Below are 16120 nucleotides of genomic sequence, written 5' to 3'. Positions count from 1 at the left end.
AATGTGTTAGGATCTATACTGGTATGGACTGGGTAATGTGTTGGGATCTATACTGGTGAGGACTGGGTAATGTGTTGGGATCGATGCTGGTGAGGACTGGGTAATGTGTTGGGATCTATACTGGTGAGGACTGGGTAATGTGTTGGGATCTATACTGGTATGGACTGGGTAATGTGTTGGGATCGATGCTGGTGAGGACTTGGCAATGTGTTGGGATCTATACTGGTATGGACTGGGTAATTTGTTGGTATTGATACTGGTATGGACTGGGTAATGTGTTGGGATCGATACTGGTGTGGACTGGGTAATGTGTTGGGATCAATACTGGTGAGGACTGGGTAATGTGTTGGGATCTATGCTGGTGAGGGCTGGGTAATGTGTTAGGATAGATACTGGTATGGACAGGGTAATGTGTTGGGATCGATACTGGTATGGACTGGGTAATGTGTTAGGAAGGAAAGGATGCCACATCATTTGATGGAAATGAAAATTATCACCCTACAGAGGGCTGAATTCAAAGACACCCCAAAAATCAAAGTGAAAAAATGATGTAGCAGGCTAGTTAATTTTCCTGAAATTTCATTGCAGCAACTCCAAATTGTTTCTCAGTAGTTTGTATGGCCCCCACGTGCTTGTATGTATGCCTGACGATGTCGGGGCATTCTCCTAATGAGACAACGGATTTTGTCCTGGGGTTCTTTCTCCCACATCTGGACCAGGGCATCACTGAGCTCCTAAACAGACTGAGGTGCAACCTAGCGGCATTGGATGGACAGAAACATAACGTCCCTGAGGTGTTCTATTGGATTTAGGTCAGGCGAATGTGGGGGCCATTCAATGGCATCAATTTCTTCATCCTCCAGGAACTGGCTGCATAACCTTGCCACATGAGACTGGGCATTGTCATGCACCAGGAGAAACCCAGGACCCACTGCACCGAAATAGGATCTGACAATGGGTCCAAGGATTTCATCACAATACCGAATAGCAGTCAGGGTGCCATTGTCTAGCCTGTAGAGGTCTGTGCGTCCCTCCATGGATATGCCTCCCCAGACCATCACTGGCCAACCACCAAACCAGTTATGCTGAACAATGTTACAAGCAACATTCCTCATGGCTTCTCCAGACCTTTTCACGTCTGTCACATGTGCTCAGGGTGAACCTGCTCTCGTCTGTGAAAAGCACAGGGAGCCAGTGGTGGACCTGCCAATTCTGGTGTTCAATGGCAAATGCCAATCGAGCTCCACGGTGCCGGGCAGTAAGCACATCCTCACAAAGTCGGTTTCTGATTGTTTGGTCAGAGACATTCACACCAGTGGCCTGCTGGAGGTCATTTTGTAGGGCTCTGGCAGTGCTCATCCTGTTCCTCCTTGCACAAAGGAGCAGATACCGGTCCTACTGATGGGTTAAGGACCTTCTATGGCCCCGTCCAGCTCTCCTAGAGTAACTGCCTGTCTCCTGGAATCTCCTCCGTGTTCTTGAGACTGTGCTGGGAGACACAGCAAACCTTCTGGCAATGGGACATATTGATGTGCTATTCTGGGGGAGTTGGACTGTCTGTGCAACCTCTATAGCAGGGGTCTCCAAACTGCGGCCCGAGGGCCAGATGTGGCCCTTTGCTAGTCTTTATCTGGCCCTCGTGGCACTATTCCTCCCACTGATATGAGGCAATATTCTTATAATTCTTCTACCGATACCAATGATGGGATACTATTCCCCCTACTATAGGGGCACTGTTCCTTTCTCCTATTGACCACCAAACCTGAGGCCATATTTATTCTCATTGATGCCGAGCCAGGGACATTTACTGCCTTTCGGGCCACAATCCAGCCCTCCAAAAATCTGAAGAATAATAAACTGGCCCTTTTGTTTAAAATATTTGGAGACCCCTGCTCTATAGGGTCCAGGTATGGCCTCATGCTACCAGTAGTGACACTGACCCTAGCCAAATACAACAGTAGTGAAAAACAGTCAGAAAAGATGCGTAGGGAGGAAAAAATGTCAGTGGCCTCCACCTGTAAAACCATTCTGTTTTTGGAGGTTGTCTCATTGTTGCCCGTCTAGCGCACCTGTTAATTTCATTAACACCAAAGCAGCTGAAACTGTTTAACAACCCCCTCTGCTACTTAACTGACCAGATCAATATCTAAAAAGTTTAATTGACTTGATGCTATACTCTGATTAAAAAGTATTCCTTTAATTTATTTATTTTTTTGAGCAGTGTATGTACGTGTGTGTGTGTGTGTGTGTTAACCTACCAGCATGTCTTTGGAGTGTGGGAGGAAACTGGAGTACCCGGAGGAAACCCACGCAGGCACAGGGAGAACATGCAAACTCCAGGCAGGTAGTTTCATGGTTGGGATTTGAACTAGCAACCCTTTTGCTGCTAGGCGAAGTGCTAACCACTACGTACATACGTGTGTGTTTTTGTTTTTGTTCGTTTTTTTTGTTTCCTAATTTGACCAGCGCAATATACCATAGTAACAATGTACTACTCTGGGGAGTAGTATACATTTTTAAACATTGTTTGCCTTTAGCATTGAATTTCATTGTTGTAAGCAAGCATTTTCTGAATTAAATGGATTCATTCAGTTTCTTTTCTTGTGATTAGCTAAGATTGGCCCAGTCTGTACCATGTGATCACTGTGACCAATCACAGCAAGTAACACAATTGTACCCAATGGATGGCTTGATAGGAAACCAGCCATTGTTTACAACTGTCATGTGACCTGCTATGATTGGTTACAGCAGTCACATGGTATCGGCAGCCTGCTGGTACACTGATCAGTCGTTGGCTGTGTCTGGTGGACAATTTGTGCATGCTGCGTTCACATTGTGCCTAAACCTCATAATCGAGATCGACCGATACGGTTTTTCGTTACCGATACCGATATTTTGGCCATTGCATATCAGTATTGGCCAATATTTTCGTACATTTAAATTTTTTTTCACTAGACAGGTACTCAGGTGGAGGGATCTGGGGGTCTAATGGCGCTTTTCCACTGCATGGAACCGAACGGTTCGGCTCGCTTCTGTGCTTTTCCACTGTTGGTACCGCATGGTACGGTGTAGGAACGGTTCGGTACGGCGGCGCTTTTTCACTGCATGGAACCGATCGGTACGGCTCTCAAAAACAGTACCACCTCGATTGTGGTTCCAAGAGGTACCATACCCGGTACCATATCCCACAATCCTTTGCATGCAGTCACTACTAGCCACTGATTGGTCAGAGAATCGTTGTTATCCCACCCACTTAACTTTAGTACTAATTTAGAGGAAAAGCAATCCATACCTTACCATACCGAACCGTTCCAACACCGTACCATGCGGTACCAGCAGTGGAAAAGCAAACCGGGCCAAGCAGGGCTGAGTAGAGCCGAGCCGGTACTTGCAGTGGAAAAGTGCCATAAAAGACCCCAAACCCCTCCTCTGCACGTAAAAGCATTCAAAACGCCAATTTTGGCTGTTTTGAATGCTGTCATTTTTTTTGAATCTGGTACAGAGTACACAGAAGTGATGTCATGACATCACTTTCGGGTTTTTACATGGAGACCCAATCAGAGCCGGATGCGGCTTTGATTGGGTCTACGGCGGCCGTGCAGGCTGGTTACCCCGGGTCTCCCGGTGGGACGGGAGACCTGGGCGAGCCGCGGAAGGCGAAGGGAGGGGGGGACGTCCCCTCCCGCTCCTTGTAATGACAGCCGAGTGGCCTCTCAGCCGCATTGGTTGTCATTACAAGACAGCCGACCGTCAGCTATGGAAGCCGGTACCGGGGTGATGCCTCTAGCTGCAGGAATCACTCCGGTACAAGAACTTTCCGAAATATCGGCAATATCCGGCCACCTTGGTGGCTGATTCCGATATATCAGGGAAAGTGCATATCGGCCCTCGCTATATCGGCTTTGCCGATAATCGGTCTATCACTACCTCATAACACCATGACAAGTGAGAAAAAGGATCTTTCAAGAGACTGTAAGACGATCAGTCCTATTCCTGTTATGGTCATCCAAAAGATATAATCGGGTCCCCACTGGATCACCTGAGCAAGGCTGGACATGCAAAGACAAACTTTGCACCCTAACAGTTTGGACAGCGGCTAATAATAATGGTGTCTGTTTATAAGCTGCAGAGAAAATCTTCGTTTCGTTGTTTGGGAACAGATGGGGAATTACCACATCATGCCTATAGACACACCGTGTAGGTCCTTGCACCAGGCACAGCCCTTCAGTCCGTGCGGATCAGAGGACGGTCCCCGTTCAGACTAAATTTAACAGTCGATAGGTCGAAGTATATTTTTGGGCTTGGTGGAGTGATCTGCAGTGGGATCCGTTTTCAGGGCAACACATTCCTTCTGAGGACGGTCAGGAGCTATTTATAGCTATGAGCAATGCAACCATCTCTGAATTCTGGTAAGTTTGAAATGCTTTTCACAGGCTCGAAAAAAACGTAGCATCTCACAAAGCTGGAACACCGGAGTCAGCGTCTCGTATAGCTCCTCCGTCTTCGATCTGCCGCCTGTTTTTTTGTCACCTAAAACCTCCATACAGACTAGACTGATGATGTATGTAGCACATACAAGACTTTAGATTGCCGGTGCACTATGGCCTTTCCTGCTGGCTAGCCTCTGGAATTTGTTTTCTCCCTCATCGGTGCCTGAAGACCGGCGTTGTGCTTGGCACAAGGGCAGCAGTTTGCTCGCGGTCACCATGATGCCGAGACCACATGATCAGCTCTCGGTGTCATTTCTGTCCCCTAGAACAATATTTCCCAACCTCTTTTCAGTCAAGGCACCCTTTAAAATTCTGCAGAATCTCGAGGCACACCAGTCTAAAATGTAAAAAAACGAAACTAATAGTTTTACATAACGCAGCAACATCCACACACGTAGGACACGCAACGTTAAATTGATTTTTTTTTTATTTTTTTTATAGTTTATTTTTTAATTCGAACCTTTAGACCGCATTCACACTGAAGCGGCACGACTTCGGGGGTGACCTGTGAAGTCCCGTGCACCGCGACTTCACCGCTACTTGCACGGACTTCATATAATTGAAGTCTATGCAAGTCGATCCGAGGTCGCCCCGAAGTAGTACAGGACCCTTTTTCTAAGTCGGAGCGACTTGTGTCGCTCCTATTAGAACGGGTCCTGTAGCACCGCATGGACCGCGACTTGTCAGGCTGACAAGTCGCGATAGTGTGAATGGAGACTTACAAACATGTTCTACTTACCTGCTCTATGCAAGGATTTTGCACAGAGCATCCCTGATTCTTCTCTTCTGGGGTGCCCTGTTGGTACTCCTGGCTCCTCCCATTTCGTCGGCAGCTCCCACGGAGAAATAATAAAAATATGACTCCCACGCTTTCAGATTGTGAAGAATAAAGAATAAAGATGGTTAGATTAAAAAAAAAAAAAGATATATATATATATATATATATATATATATATATATATTGTGTGTGTGTGTGTGTGTGTGTGTGTGTGTGTGTGTGTGTGTGTGTGTATGTATGTGTATATATATATATATATATGTATGTGTATATATATATATATATATATGTATATATATATATATATATATATATATATGTATGTATATATATATATATATATATATTATAATATAATGTGGCACTCCCGAGTCCCACTGCTGGGTCCATTAACACAGCAGGACTTAACCCCCGCTCCCGTGTCACTGGATTTGATTGACTCGTAGCTAGAGCCAATGGTTTCTGCTATCAATCTATCCAGCAAGGACAGAGACAGCAGGTGAAGCCGCTGGGCTCGCATAAGAAAAAGGGGAACCGCAGCACAGAAGGTATGAAGAATGCATAGAATGTAAACTATCACCTTGTAAAAAAAAAAGTTTAAAATAGAAATGAAAGGCAAAACATTTTTGTATAGATATGAAAAAAAAAATAACCTTTTTTCGATTATTTAGAAGTGATCACATTCCCTCTGTTCTCAGCTGCAATAGAGCTGGGGGCAGGAGAAGCAGCAGCAGCACACTGAGCTTCTCAGTGATTGGCTGTGCAGCGGGAAAAGGGGGGGAGGGGTGGTGTCAGGACAAGTCTGAGCATTGGAGAGCACACGGAGTTCTAAGCATAGCTTGAGAACTGACCACAGTGTGTTCTGCTTAGTGTGGTCAGTTTTTGATAGGAAAGCAGAGGACCACCCGGGATTTCACATAAAGTAATCCAAAGAGAAAAGGACACTTTTCTCATAGAAGTACATGGTACAGTAGACACATATCAGGGATATGAAGTGTTGGGGTAACAAACACTTTAAGACCGCATTCACACTAGTCCGACTTGGACCGCGAATTGTCAGCCTGACAAGTCGCGGTCAGTCATGCTCCCATTGTGCGGTACAGGAGCCGTTCTAATAGGAGCGACACAAGTCGCTCTGACTTAGAAAAAGGGTCCTGTACTACTTCGGGGCGACCTCGAAGCGACTTGCATAGACATTCATTTTATGAAGTCCGTGCAAGTCGCGCTGCACGCGACTTCACAGGTCGCCCCCGAAGTCGGAGCCTTAAGGCAATTTATTCTTCAAAAGCCAAATACAGGCGGTCCCCGGGGTTACAAGCATCGGACTTATAAATGACTCCTATTTACAAAAAACAGAGGGAGACAACAGGAAGTGAGGAGAAATCTTCCCCCTAGGAAGGGAAATTCACTCCTGGAAGAGTTCTCATGGAGAAAAAGGTGTCTCCACTGAACCTTTATCACCAATCCTTGTTTCCACAACATCCCAAAATTTTCAAAATCCAATTGTCATAGTGACAGAAAGTGAGGTGAAATCTTCTGAACAGGGGCACAGGCAGTTTTACCCCTTCCTTATGCTATCCAAAAAATGATTATTTTGGCTGAGGCTACACTTAAAATGTACCTGTTCCGACTTACAAAAAAATTGCACTTGAACAAACCTACATACCTTATCTTGTTTGTAACCCGGGGACCGCCTGTACACCTTTTCACACGGTACATACTAGTTTTCCATTTTCTCCTCATTCCTCAGTTTCTCTCCCTCACTTAGTTAATGTGACCAAATTTGCAAAACAATGGGATAAAAGAATATTCCTAAACTTTGTTTTTATCTCATGGTTACTGTGATATTGTGTGAATGCGTCAATGCAGTGCATGTTAATCTCCGCTTGTAGAGCTTGGATTCATTGAATGAGTTTACCAAAAATGTAAATATTGCAGAATATACAGCCTCATGCTACATAACTAAGCTCCATTTCATGCTGAATAAACTAAATTATTAAAGGAGATGCATCTATGGATCACAGGAGTGTAGTCCGTTCTGCATTCCTGTGACCCGTTTTCAGCAGAGAGCAGTCCGCTCTTTGCTGACGTCACCGATGTCGGTTCAGGCATATCGTCATCACGACCACAGAGTCAGGATCCTCTAGATGCCTGGACTGACACCCGGTGAAGCCTCTCGGCGAACTCCTGAGATCCTGAGCCGGTGTTCTAAAATTTAGTCGGATCCGTGAAAATTCCGGACCCTCGTCACTTCCGGTGAAGCTACGTCACAACCAGCTGGTGAGAGCCCCGGTGTGCATGCGCACAACACAGTTTTCAAGATCCGATGAAATTCTACTACTTAGCGAACAGCTGACTCAGAAGAGGAGGGGCTGAGGTGGACGGTGCACATGCGCACAAGACAGTTTTCATTACACGGCCGCACATCCCTACCGCCTCCTCTCAGGTCTCCTAATCCTCCCCGCCCCTTGTAAGAACTCGATGACGCCGTCCCACCTCAGCCCCTCCTCTTCTTCTGAGTCAGCTGCTCGCTAAGTAGTAGAATTTCATCGGACCTTGAAAACTGTCTTGTGCGCATGCGCACCGGGGCTCGCACCAGCTGGGTTATGACGTAGCGTAACCGGAAGTGACGAGGTCCGGAATTTTCACGGGTCCGACAAAATTTTACAACACCGTTCCCCGCCCTCCACAGCTCAGCTCTCCAATGAGCGAGGAGGCGGCAGAGCAGAGAGCTGCTGACTGACAGTCGGGGAGCTGTCAGAACTGAGCGATGGGCGGCGTTTGATCGCTCAGTTCTCAGTGTAGAGGCGCTGGGGGACAGATGCAGCATCCACCTAGGTAAATATCCACAGAGGAAAAAAGGAAGCCCCATACTTCTCTTTTAATGTATGTTAAATAGAAAACTATCTTTAGATAGATTTTTATTCCAAAAGCATTTTATTAAAATAAATTTGATAAAAATCAAATAAATCTGCTTTAACCACTTCCGAACCGCCCGCCGCAGTCATACGTCGCTACTTTGACATTAAATTACTTGGTTATGACCGCAGATAGCTGCAAAAAACGCCGGTATTTTTTTTACTGGGCGGTCCTCTTTCTCATAAAAGTGGTCCCAGTGGCTGATTAACCATGGGATCACTTTAATGGGCAGCGGGAGATGTGAGCCCCCCGCTGCTTCTCGGTCAACTTTCCCCGCTTACCGTAGCCTTCAGTAGCGGGTAAAACAATCCGGTCCTTCCCCTCCTAGGCAGGAATTAGAGAGAGGGCAAGCTGGCCCCCACTGCACTCTATGGCCTTGGAGGACCGGAACAATGTCCTACGTCGCTTTCGCCCAACGGCATTAAGGGGCCCTTTTTTTTTTATGATGGAAAAAATCCTTTTTTCTCCTTCATCCTTCCAGGAGTGAGAGATTGGGGCTCCACCCTACCGAAAACGCAACCAATTTGCAGCTTCTAAAAAGGTCCCACCCACACCTTGTGCTTCAGTTCTGTTGTGTTTCCAACCTACACCAGAACATTCGTTGTTTTATCTTACCTGAAGGCAGTGTATGTCGGATGGTACCCCTGTAAGTCAGGTACGGACGGCCTGTGAAAGGTTCCTCCCTATCTGTCTCCTTCCAGAAGGATCTTACAGGTCGCCAAGAAAGGTCCAGGCAGTCGGTACCTTAGCAGAGAAGGAACCCTCTGTGCCTGAAGCCTGTTGTCTCTGCAGGAGTCTCCTCAGTTGGTTTCCCTGAGGGTTCAGCGGTGAAGAAGGTAGACATTTTATTTTTTTTTTTACTTTTTAGTGTAAATGAGATCTGAGGGTTTTTTGACCCCCCCAGATCTCACATTAAGGCTACATTCACACCTGAGCGTAGCGTTTTTTTCCCGCGATTTACAGGCGTTTTTTGTGCAGGCATTTTTAGATTGAATAGAGACCAATGGAAAACGCCTGTAATCTGCCCACAAAGAAGCTAATGTACTTTTTTGAGCGTTGGGCGTTTTGCTCATAGCGTCTAAACGCTCAGATGTGAACAGGGGCCATTGAAATGAATAGGATTTGTCTTGTTGGGCGTTTTGAGAGCTGATCCTAGAGCAGAAAAACTCCCCAAAAACGCCCCCAAAACGCCTACATGTGAACGGAGCCTAAAGAGGACCTGTCATGCTTATTTCTATTACATTTGATGTTTTTACATTCCTTGTAATAGGAATAAAACATTTTTCTTTAGGCCCCGTTCACATTGCAGCGACCCGACTTTGCCGGGTGACCTCACAGGTCGCGGCGCGCTGCTCGCCCCGTGACCTCGGAGCGGCCGGCACGGACTTCATAACATTGAAGTCTATGCAGGTCGCTCCGGGTCGCCCCAAAGAAGCTCCGGACCCTTTTTCTAAGTCGGAGCGACTTGTGTCGCTCCTATTAGAACGGGTCCGCAGCTTCTCTATGGAAGGTGACCTGTGAGGGGACCAGGTCGCCTCACAGGTCGCCCCAGTGTGAACAGGGGCTCAAAGGCACAGTGTAAAAATAAAAGGTAAAATAAGGAAAAAAAAATGTAAAGCACCCGTCCCTCCGAGCTAGCGCGCAGAAGCGAACGCATGCGCAAGTTGCCCCCTACATATGTAAACGATGTTCAAACCACATGTGAGGTATCGCCGTGATCGTTAGAGCGAGAGAAATAATTCTAGCCCCAGACCTCCTCTGTAACTCCAAACTGGTAACCTGTAGACATTTTTTTTAAAGGGTCGCCTATGGGGATTTGTAAGCACCAATGTTTGTCGCCATTCCATGAGCGTGCGCAGTTTTTGAAGCATGACATGTTGGATATCTATTTACTCGGCATAACATTATCTTTCACATTATAGAAACAAATTGGTTTAACTTTACTGTTTGTTTTTTTTGTTTGTTTTTTTAAATGCAGTGAAATTTATTTTTTTCCCCCCAAAAATTGCGTTTGAAAGACCGCTGCCCAAATACCGCTTGGTAAAAAATATTGCAGAGACCGCCGTTTTATTCTCCAGAGTCTTAGCTAAAAAAAGAAAGTGTGTGTGTATGGATGGAGGTAGAGATGGAGGTAGAGATGGAGGTAGAGATGGAGGTAGAGATGGAGGTAGAGATGGAGGTAGAGATGGAGGTAGAGATGGAGGTAGAGATGGAGGTAGAGATGGAGGTACCCTCCGTTCACACTATGTCGGATCCGACTTCCGGGCGACCTGTGAAGTCGTGTACAGCACGACTTGCACGGACTTCATGAAATGAATGTCTATGCAAGTCGCTCCAGGTCGCCCTGAAGTAGTAGACACCTTTTTGTCGTTCCTATTAGAACCGGTCCTGTACTACACTATGGGACGCGACTGTGCGTGACTTGTCAGGCTGACCAAGTCGCCTGACAAGTCGTACCAGTGTGAATGGAGAAAGACAGAGAGACGCCTTTGGGGCACTCTGCACATGCTCCGTTTGTGTATTGCTAGAGTTTTTTTTTTTTTTTTTTTCTTGGGAGAGTACATGTACGGTAATCAGCACAGATCCAATCAGCACTGTCCAGACAAGAGGGGGTCAGGTGCCCTGCAGCCTCATAGGACAGTCAGAGCAGAATGAAAACTCCTCCTTCTACAAGCTTTAACCAGACACTGATAGAAGTCACAAAACTGCTATATACCGCTGATGAGAAAAGGTATTCAGCAGTGTGTATTTACTAAAATAATTTCATTTCCATGTTTGGTATACTGTGGGAGACCAGATATAGTGAATGGGGAGTGCTGGGTTTAGGATCATCCACAGATCTTTTCTTATATTTGGTGGAAATCCTGACATCATCCACCCACTGTTATCCACTTCCCAACCGTGCACTGCAACTTTACTGCTACAGTGCAGACCCGCTGCTAATTCTGTGTATGTATGTATATATAATGTGTGTGTGTATGTATATGTGTGTACAGTGTGTGTGTGTGTGTGTATATATATATATATATATATATATATATATATATATATATATATATATATATATATATATATAATATGTGTGTGTGTGTGTGTATGTATGTGTATATATATATATATATATATATATATATATATATATATATATATATATATATATATATATATATATATATATATATATATATATATATATATATATATAATATAATATGTGGGGGGCGTGGTCTTGACATGGCGGAGTAGAGCTGCACGCTAGCTGAACTCCCGGGATCTCCCCCGCCCCGCCGACATACACGGAGCTAACAAGGGAGAGATGACTCTGACAAAGAAAAGGAGAACCAAGGGATCAGTTAAGAAAAACAGCGTACCTAAACTTGAAGGCGAGATCCTGCAGTTTTTCCCGGTTACAACCCCCTCAGGGTCCAAGATGGCCGCGCCTCGTGGCCAGCACGCTATAGCGATGGATACAGCCAGCGAGAGCGCACCGAGGGATGAGAGCACAGGTCTAGTACATCCCACCATGCCGGAGACCTCGGGGGTAGACGCCGATACCCCGGGTGTACATGGAGGTGAAGAGGGAGTGCTGGCACTGAGGGTTGATGCGGAGCTAAGAGCACTGCTGCAGGCACTGCCTACTAAAGCGGACATCGCTGCAATGGTTACCCGGCTGGAGGAAAAACATCAAGCAGCCGTTAATGAGGTGAGAGGAGAGATCCAGGAGACGGCGCAGAGAGTGGCGGTGAATGAGAGTGCCATAGCTACCCTGGAAGGGCGGGTAAGAGCTTCGGAGTCCCATTCCAAACTACACTTAGAGGCAGAAATATCCCTACAATTGCGTATGGAGGAGTTGGAGGATAGAAGCCGACGTAATAACTTAAGGCTAAGAGGTATTCCAGAGGCTATAGACACGGAAAATTTAGAGGTGGTTGTAAAAGACATTTTTCAAAAGACCCTTGGGGAAATGTATCCTACTAGATTACAACTTGATAGGGTCCATCGTGCCCTAGGGCCCCGAGCTGCCGATCCAGATAGACCTCGAGACGTTGTATGTAGGATTCATCATTATGTGGACAAGGAACTAATTGTGCGTATGGCCTGGGAAAAGGGCTCAGTGGATTTAAAGGGGGTACCCATTAAAATACTTCCAGATTTGTCTAAGGCCACACTGCAAAGACGAGCCATTCTCCGACCCATACTAGATAAAGCCAGACAACTGGGACTGAAGTATAGATGGGGTTTCCCATTGTCTGTCACTTTCCGCAATGCACAAAGCTCTTTTACCTTACGCGTGTTAAGTGACCTCTCAAGCCTTTTCACATTTATGGGAATAGAGCCTATACAAGTACCGAACTGGTTAACCTTTTCTCCCAATACAAGTAGGAGCAGAGATATGATACCTCCTGGAAAGAAGCAATAGACATACCAAGAATAAAGACATTTGCCTGAGACTCTTAGGGGGATGGGGGGAGAGGACCGTGTGCCCTTAAAGAGAAAAGAAGGAAGGAATTGAGTCTCTGCTCTTTAGTCCCTTCTTACCCTTCTTTGTCGTCTTTTGGAGGTGTCTAGGGGGATACAGTATTATGGGACGATACCTTTTCCCCCTTATTTTCCTTTTTTTTTTTTTTTTTTTTTTTCCCCTTTTGGTGAAACTGAACGAGACTGGAGGGTATCACTCCGACCCCTCCTTATGTCGGCATCTTTAGATATATACTTTTCTATTGTTATGAGGTGGGGTAAAAGTGACGGAGGGGAGAGGGGTGAGGGGAATGGGGCTACAAGGGAATTTAAATAGAGGGAGTGATGATGTATGTTTAATGGAGAGAGGTATGGGTCTGCATGTTCCTTCCATCGCAATAGTAAGGTGAATTTTTTCTTTTCCCCCTTTTTTTTTTTTTTTTTTTTTTTTCCCCTTTCACTTGTTGGGGACACTTTGTTTGAGCTTAATATAGCTCTCGTAATCACTGAAATGGGGGAGGTGTGGGTTTTCTTTTAGTGTTTTTGTGAAGTTCCTCTTCTTGGTAAGAGGCCTCCCACTTTGGTTTAGACATGGAATAGGGGGTACCTTTTTCCCTCCTTCCTACTTGGTTTCTGGGATGCTTGCCCTTTTTTTTTTTTTTTCCGATATACTAAACGATGGACGCGCATGCAGAGCTATACCTAGACATATTAAGGGGTAGCACCCCATGATCAGTGGATAATAGAGAATATATAGTATTGCTCACCCCTTCTTCAAGATAACAGGTTGATATAATGCTAGATTATTGATAACAGAGGATATAATGATATTTGATGAATTGAGGAGAGAGGGAGAGGATATGGCCCGAGCAGGAACGAGGAGACCTAGGGATACAGAACTATGCTCCCTAGAAGACTTAAGGACAGGCTTCTGCGTTTTTCTTTTGCCTTTATTTTTTCTTTTATTTTTTTTTTTTTTTTTTTTTTCTCTTCTTTTTCTCACTCCTGACATGCAAAATAAATGTTGGAAGCAAGGAGTGGTGTTTAGTGGCCAGATACACCAAGGGGACGTCGCAAGATATTTTTAGTACGAGTATTGAAGAGTATTTGACGGGCGGAATCACTCACGGGGATGATAAGGGTTCACTTTTTCACCCCCCTTTTCTTTTTTGGTCTTTTTCACAATAATAATATGATGTGGGTTTTTTTCCTTTTTTTTTTTTTTTTCTCTCTTTCTCTTTCTTACCTTGAGGCCTATATATAAGGCCTCTCATCAGGGGTTTTATTCCCCCCCCTTTTTTTTTTTTTTTTTCACGAACAAGTTCACAAGGGTCGAAGTACCCTATTGACCCTTGTCTCCCCTGGCAGTGAACGACCCTGGATGGGTGATGCTGAACGCCGGTGAGTTATGAACCTTGGTGGATCGACCATGAACAACCAATAACTAATTACTAATAATGTTCTATGTAAATAATAATGAGTGAGCTGGATTAGTGGGTATTATACTGATCCTACAGGCTCCTACAGGAATTAAGGGAGGGGGAGGGAAGGGGGGGAAGGGAGAAGGAGAGAGAATTTTTTTTTCTCTTTTTTTTTTTTTCTTCTCTCCTACTTTTTATCCTCTTCCCTGTTAGGGGCCTTCTTATCTCTCCTCCTCCCCCTTGTCTTCCACTCCCCCCCCCCCCCTTTTTTTTTTTTTTTTTTTTCCCTTTTAGAATAATAAGGTCATGATCCTTGTCGGTGGGGCTGGGGGGGGAACTGGGAGAGCAGTGATTTTTCTTTTTTCTTTTTTCTATATATACTTCTGCTTCCTTGCATGATTTATACCACTCTCCCAATTAGGTCAGTACATTGAGGGGTGACTTTTTAGTCACATAGTGTACATGGGAATTCCCTTATTAGTGGAAGAGCGATAGGCTCTAGGGAGGAAAGGGGTAACGCCACCCTTTCTTCTTTGAGAGGGTTTGTCTGGGGTTTTGGGGTTTTTTTTTTTTTTTTATTTAAAACTTTCTCCTCCTCTCCCCATTTTGACGATGGGGGACCTTACCATCTTCTCTTTAAATACCAGGGGTCTTAATATACCGGAAAAGAGGAGGATGTTACTTAATGATCTTAAGCGATTGAGGGTAGATGTTGCCTTTATTCAAGAAACGCATTTTAAAGGAGATAAAGCCCCTAAATGTACGAATAGACTTTACAATACAGTTTATCACTCTATGAACACTGACGCTAAAACCAAGGGAGTATCTATACTGCTAGCATCTAAAATACCTTGGACATTGAATGAGATTATGGCAGATACAGAAGGACGATACCTTTTTATTAAGGGGAAAGTAGCAGACACATTAATTACATTTGCAACATTGTATGCACCAAATGAAGGACAGGCAGGGTTCTTTAAGCGAGTGTCTAAACTACTCCTGGAGTTTAGGGAAGGACAGCTTATTCTAGGCGGAGACTTTAATGTACCACTACTTCCCCGAATAGACACATCCACGGGTAACTCGGCTATACTACCATCCGCAAATAAAAATATTGCACAAACGTTTTATAATGCCCAATGGATAGATGTGTGGCGAGTACTACACCCTGCAGACCGGGATTATACATTTTTTTCAGCACCCCATAAGTCCTATTCAAGGATTGATTATTTTTTAATCCCACACGGTCAGTTTCATGCGGTTAAAACGGCAACAATTGGGGATATAATATGGTCGGACCACGCACCAGTGCTTCTCACTTATGCTGTATCGGAGTATACCGCCTCTCGTCAAGGTTTTTGGAGACTGAATGAGAGCCTCTTACAGATTCCTGAGGTCCTGACGGATATTTCGTCGGGCCTTCAAGAATACTTTAATATGAATGATCTGGAGGATTGTGAAATAAGGAATCTGTGGGAGGCTCATAAATCGGTTCTTAGAGGGCTTTTCATTAAACACGGATCTAGACTCAAAAAAGAACGTGAGAAACAATCAACACAGCTTCTAGATAAACTTAGACATTTGGAAGCTCAATACAAACATTCTACAACATCAACTTTAGAGGCTGAACTTATACAAGTACGGCAGCAATTAGCTGATCTGCTCCTGTTTAGGGCCAAAGCGGCACTACAGAGGAGCAGAGGCCGGGGATATGAACTCGGGGATAAATGTGGGGAGCTACTGGCGCGCTCGGTAAAAGACCCAAAATTAACAACATATGTTCCTAATATTATTTCATCACAGGGACAGAAACTGACCCCACCCAAAGAAATAGTGAGTGAATTCGGTCGATTCTATGCGTCGCTATACTCTTTGACAGATGTTCCGGCCTCTATCTCAGAGATGGAAGATTATCTTGTAGAATCGCATATACCAACCCTCCACACTGAGATAAGAGAACAATTAGAGGAGCCAATATCCCTGACAGAGATTCAACAGGCCATCAACACTATGAAGTTAAAGAAAGCTCCCGGCCCAGATGGTTTTACGCTTCA

The 16120-nt window shown here is 44.9% G+C and overlaps 1 protein-coding gene across 1 annotated transcript in view; it reads left to right on the top strand.

Annotated features, from left to right (window-relative positions):
- The first annotated feature begins 4365 nt into the window (after window positions 1–4365).
- NAA50 (N-alpha-acetyltransferase 50, NatE catalytic subunit) overlaps window positions 4366–16120 on the top strand; it is a 35864-nt gene continuing 24109 nt past the window's right edge. The window contains exon 1 of the mRNA XM_082246810.1: window positions 4366–4409. Within this exon, the coding sequence (XP_082102936.1) occupies window positions 4381–4409 (29 nt within the window). The 5' untranslated portion in view covers window positions 4366–4380. The remainder of the gene's footprint in view (window positions 4410–16120) is intronic.

Source organism: Pelophylax lessonae, assembly GCF_965119305.1.
Source record: "Pelophylax lessonae genome assembly, chromosome: 2".
Lineage (NCBI taxonomy): Eukaryota > Metazoa > Chordata > Amphibia > Anura > Ranidae > Pelophylax > Pelophylax lessonae.
The sequence above is the reverse complement of the archived record's forward strand: the minus strand, read 5'-3'. Positions and strand labels throughout refer to the sequence as shown.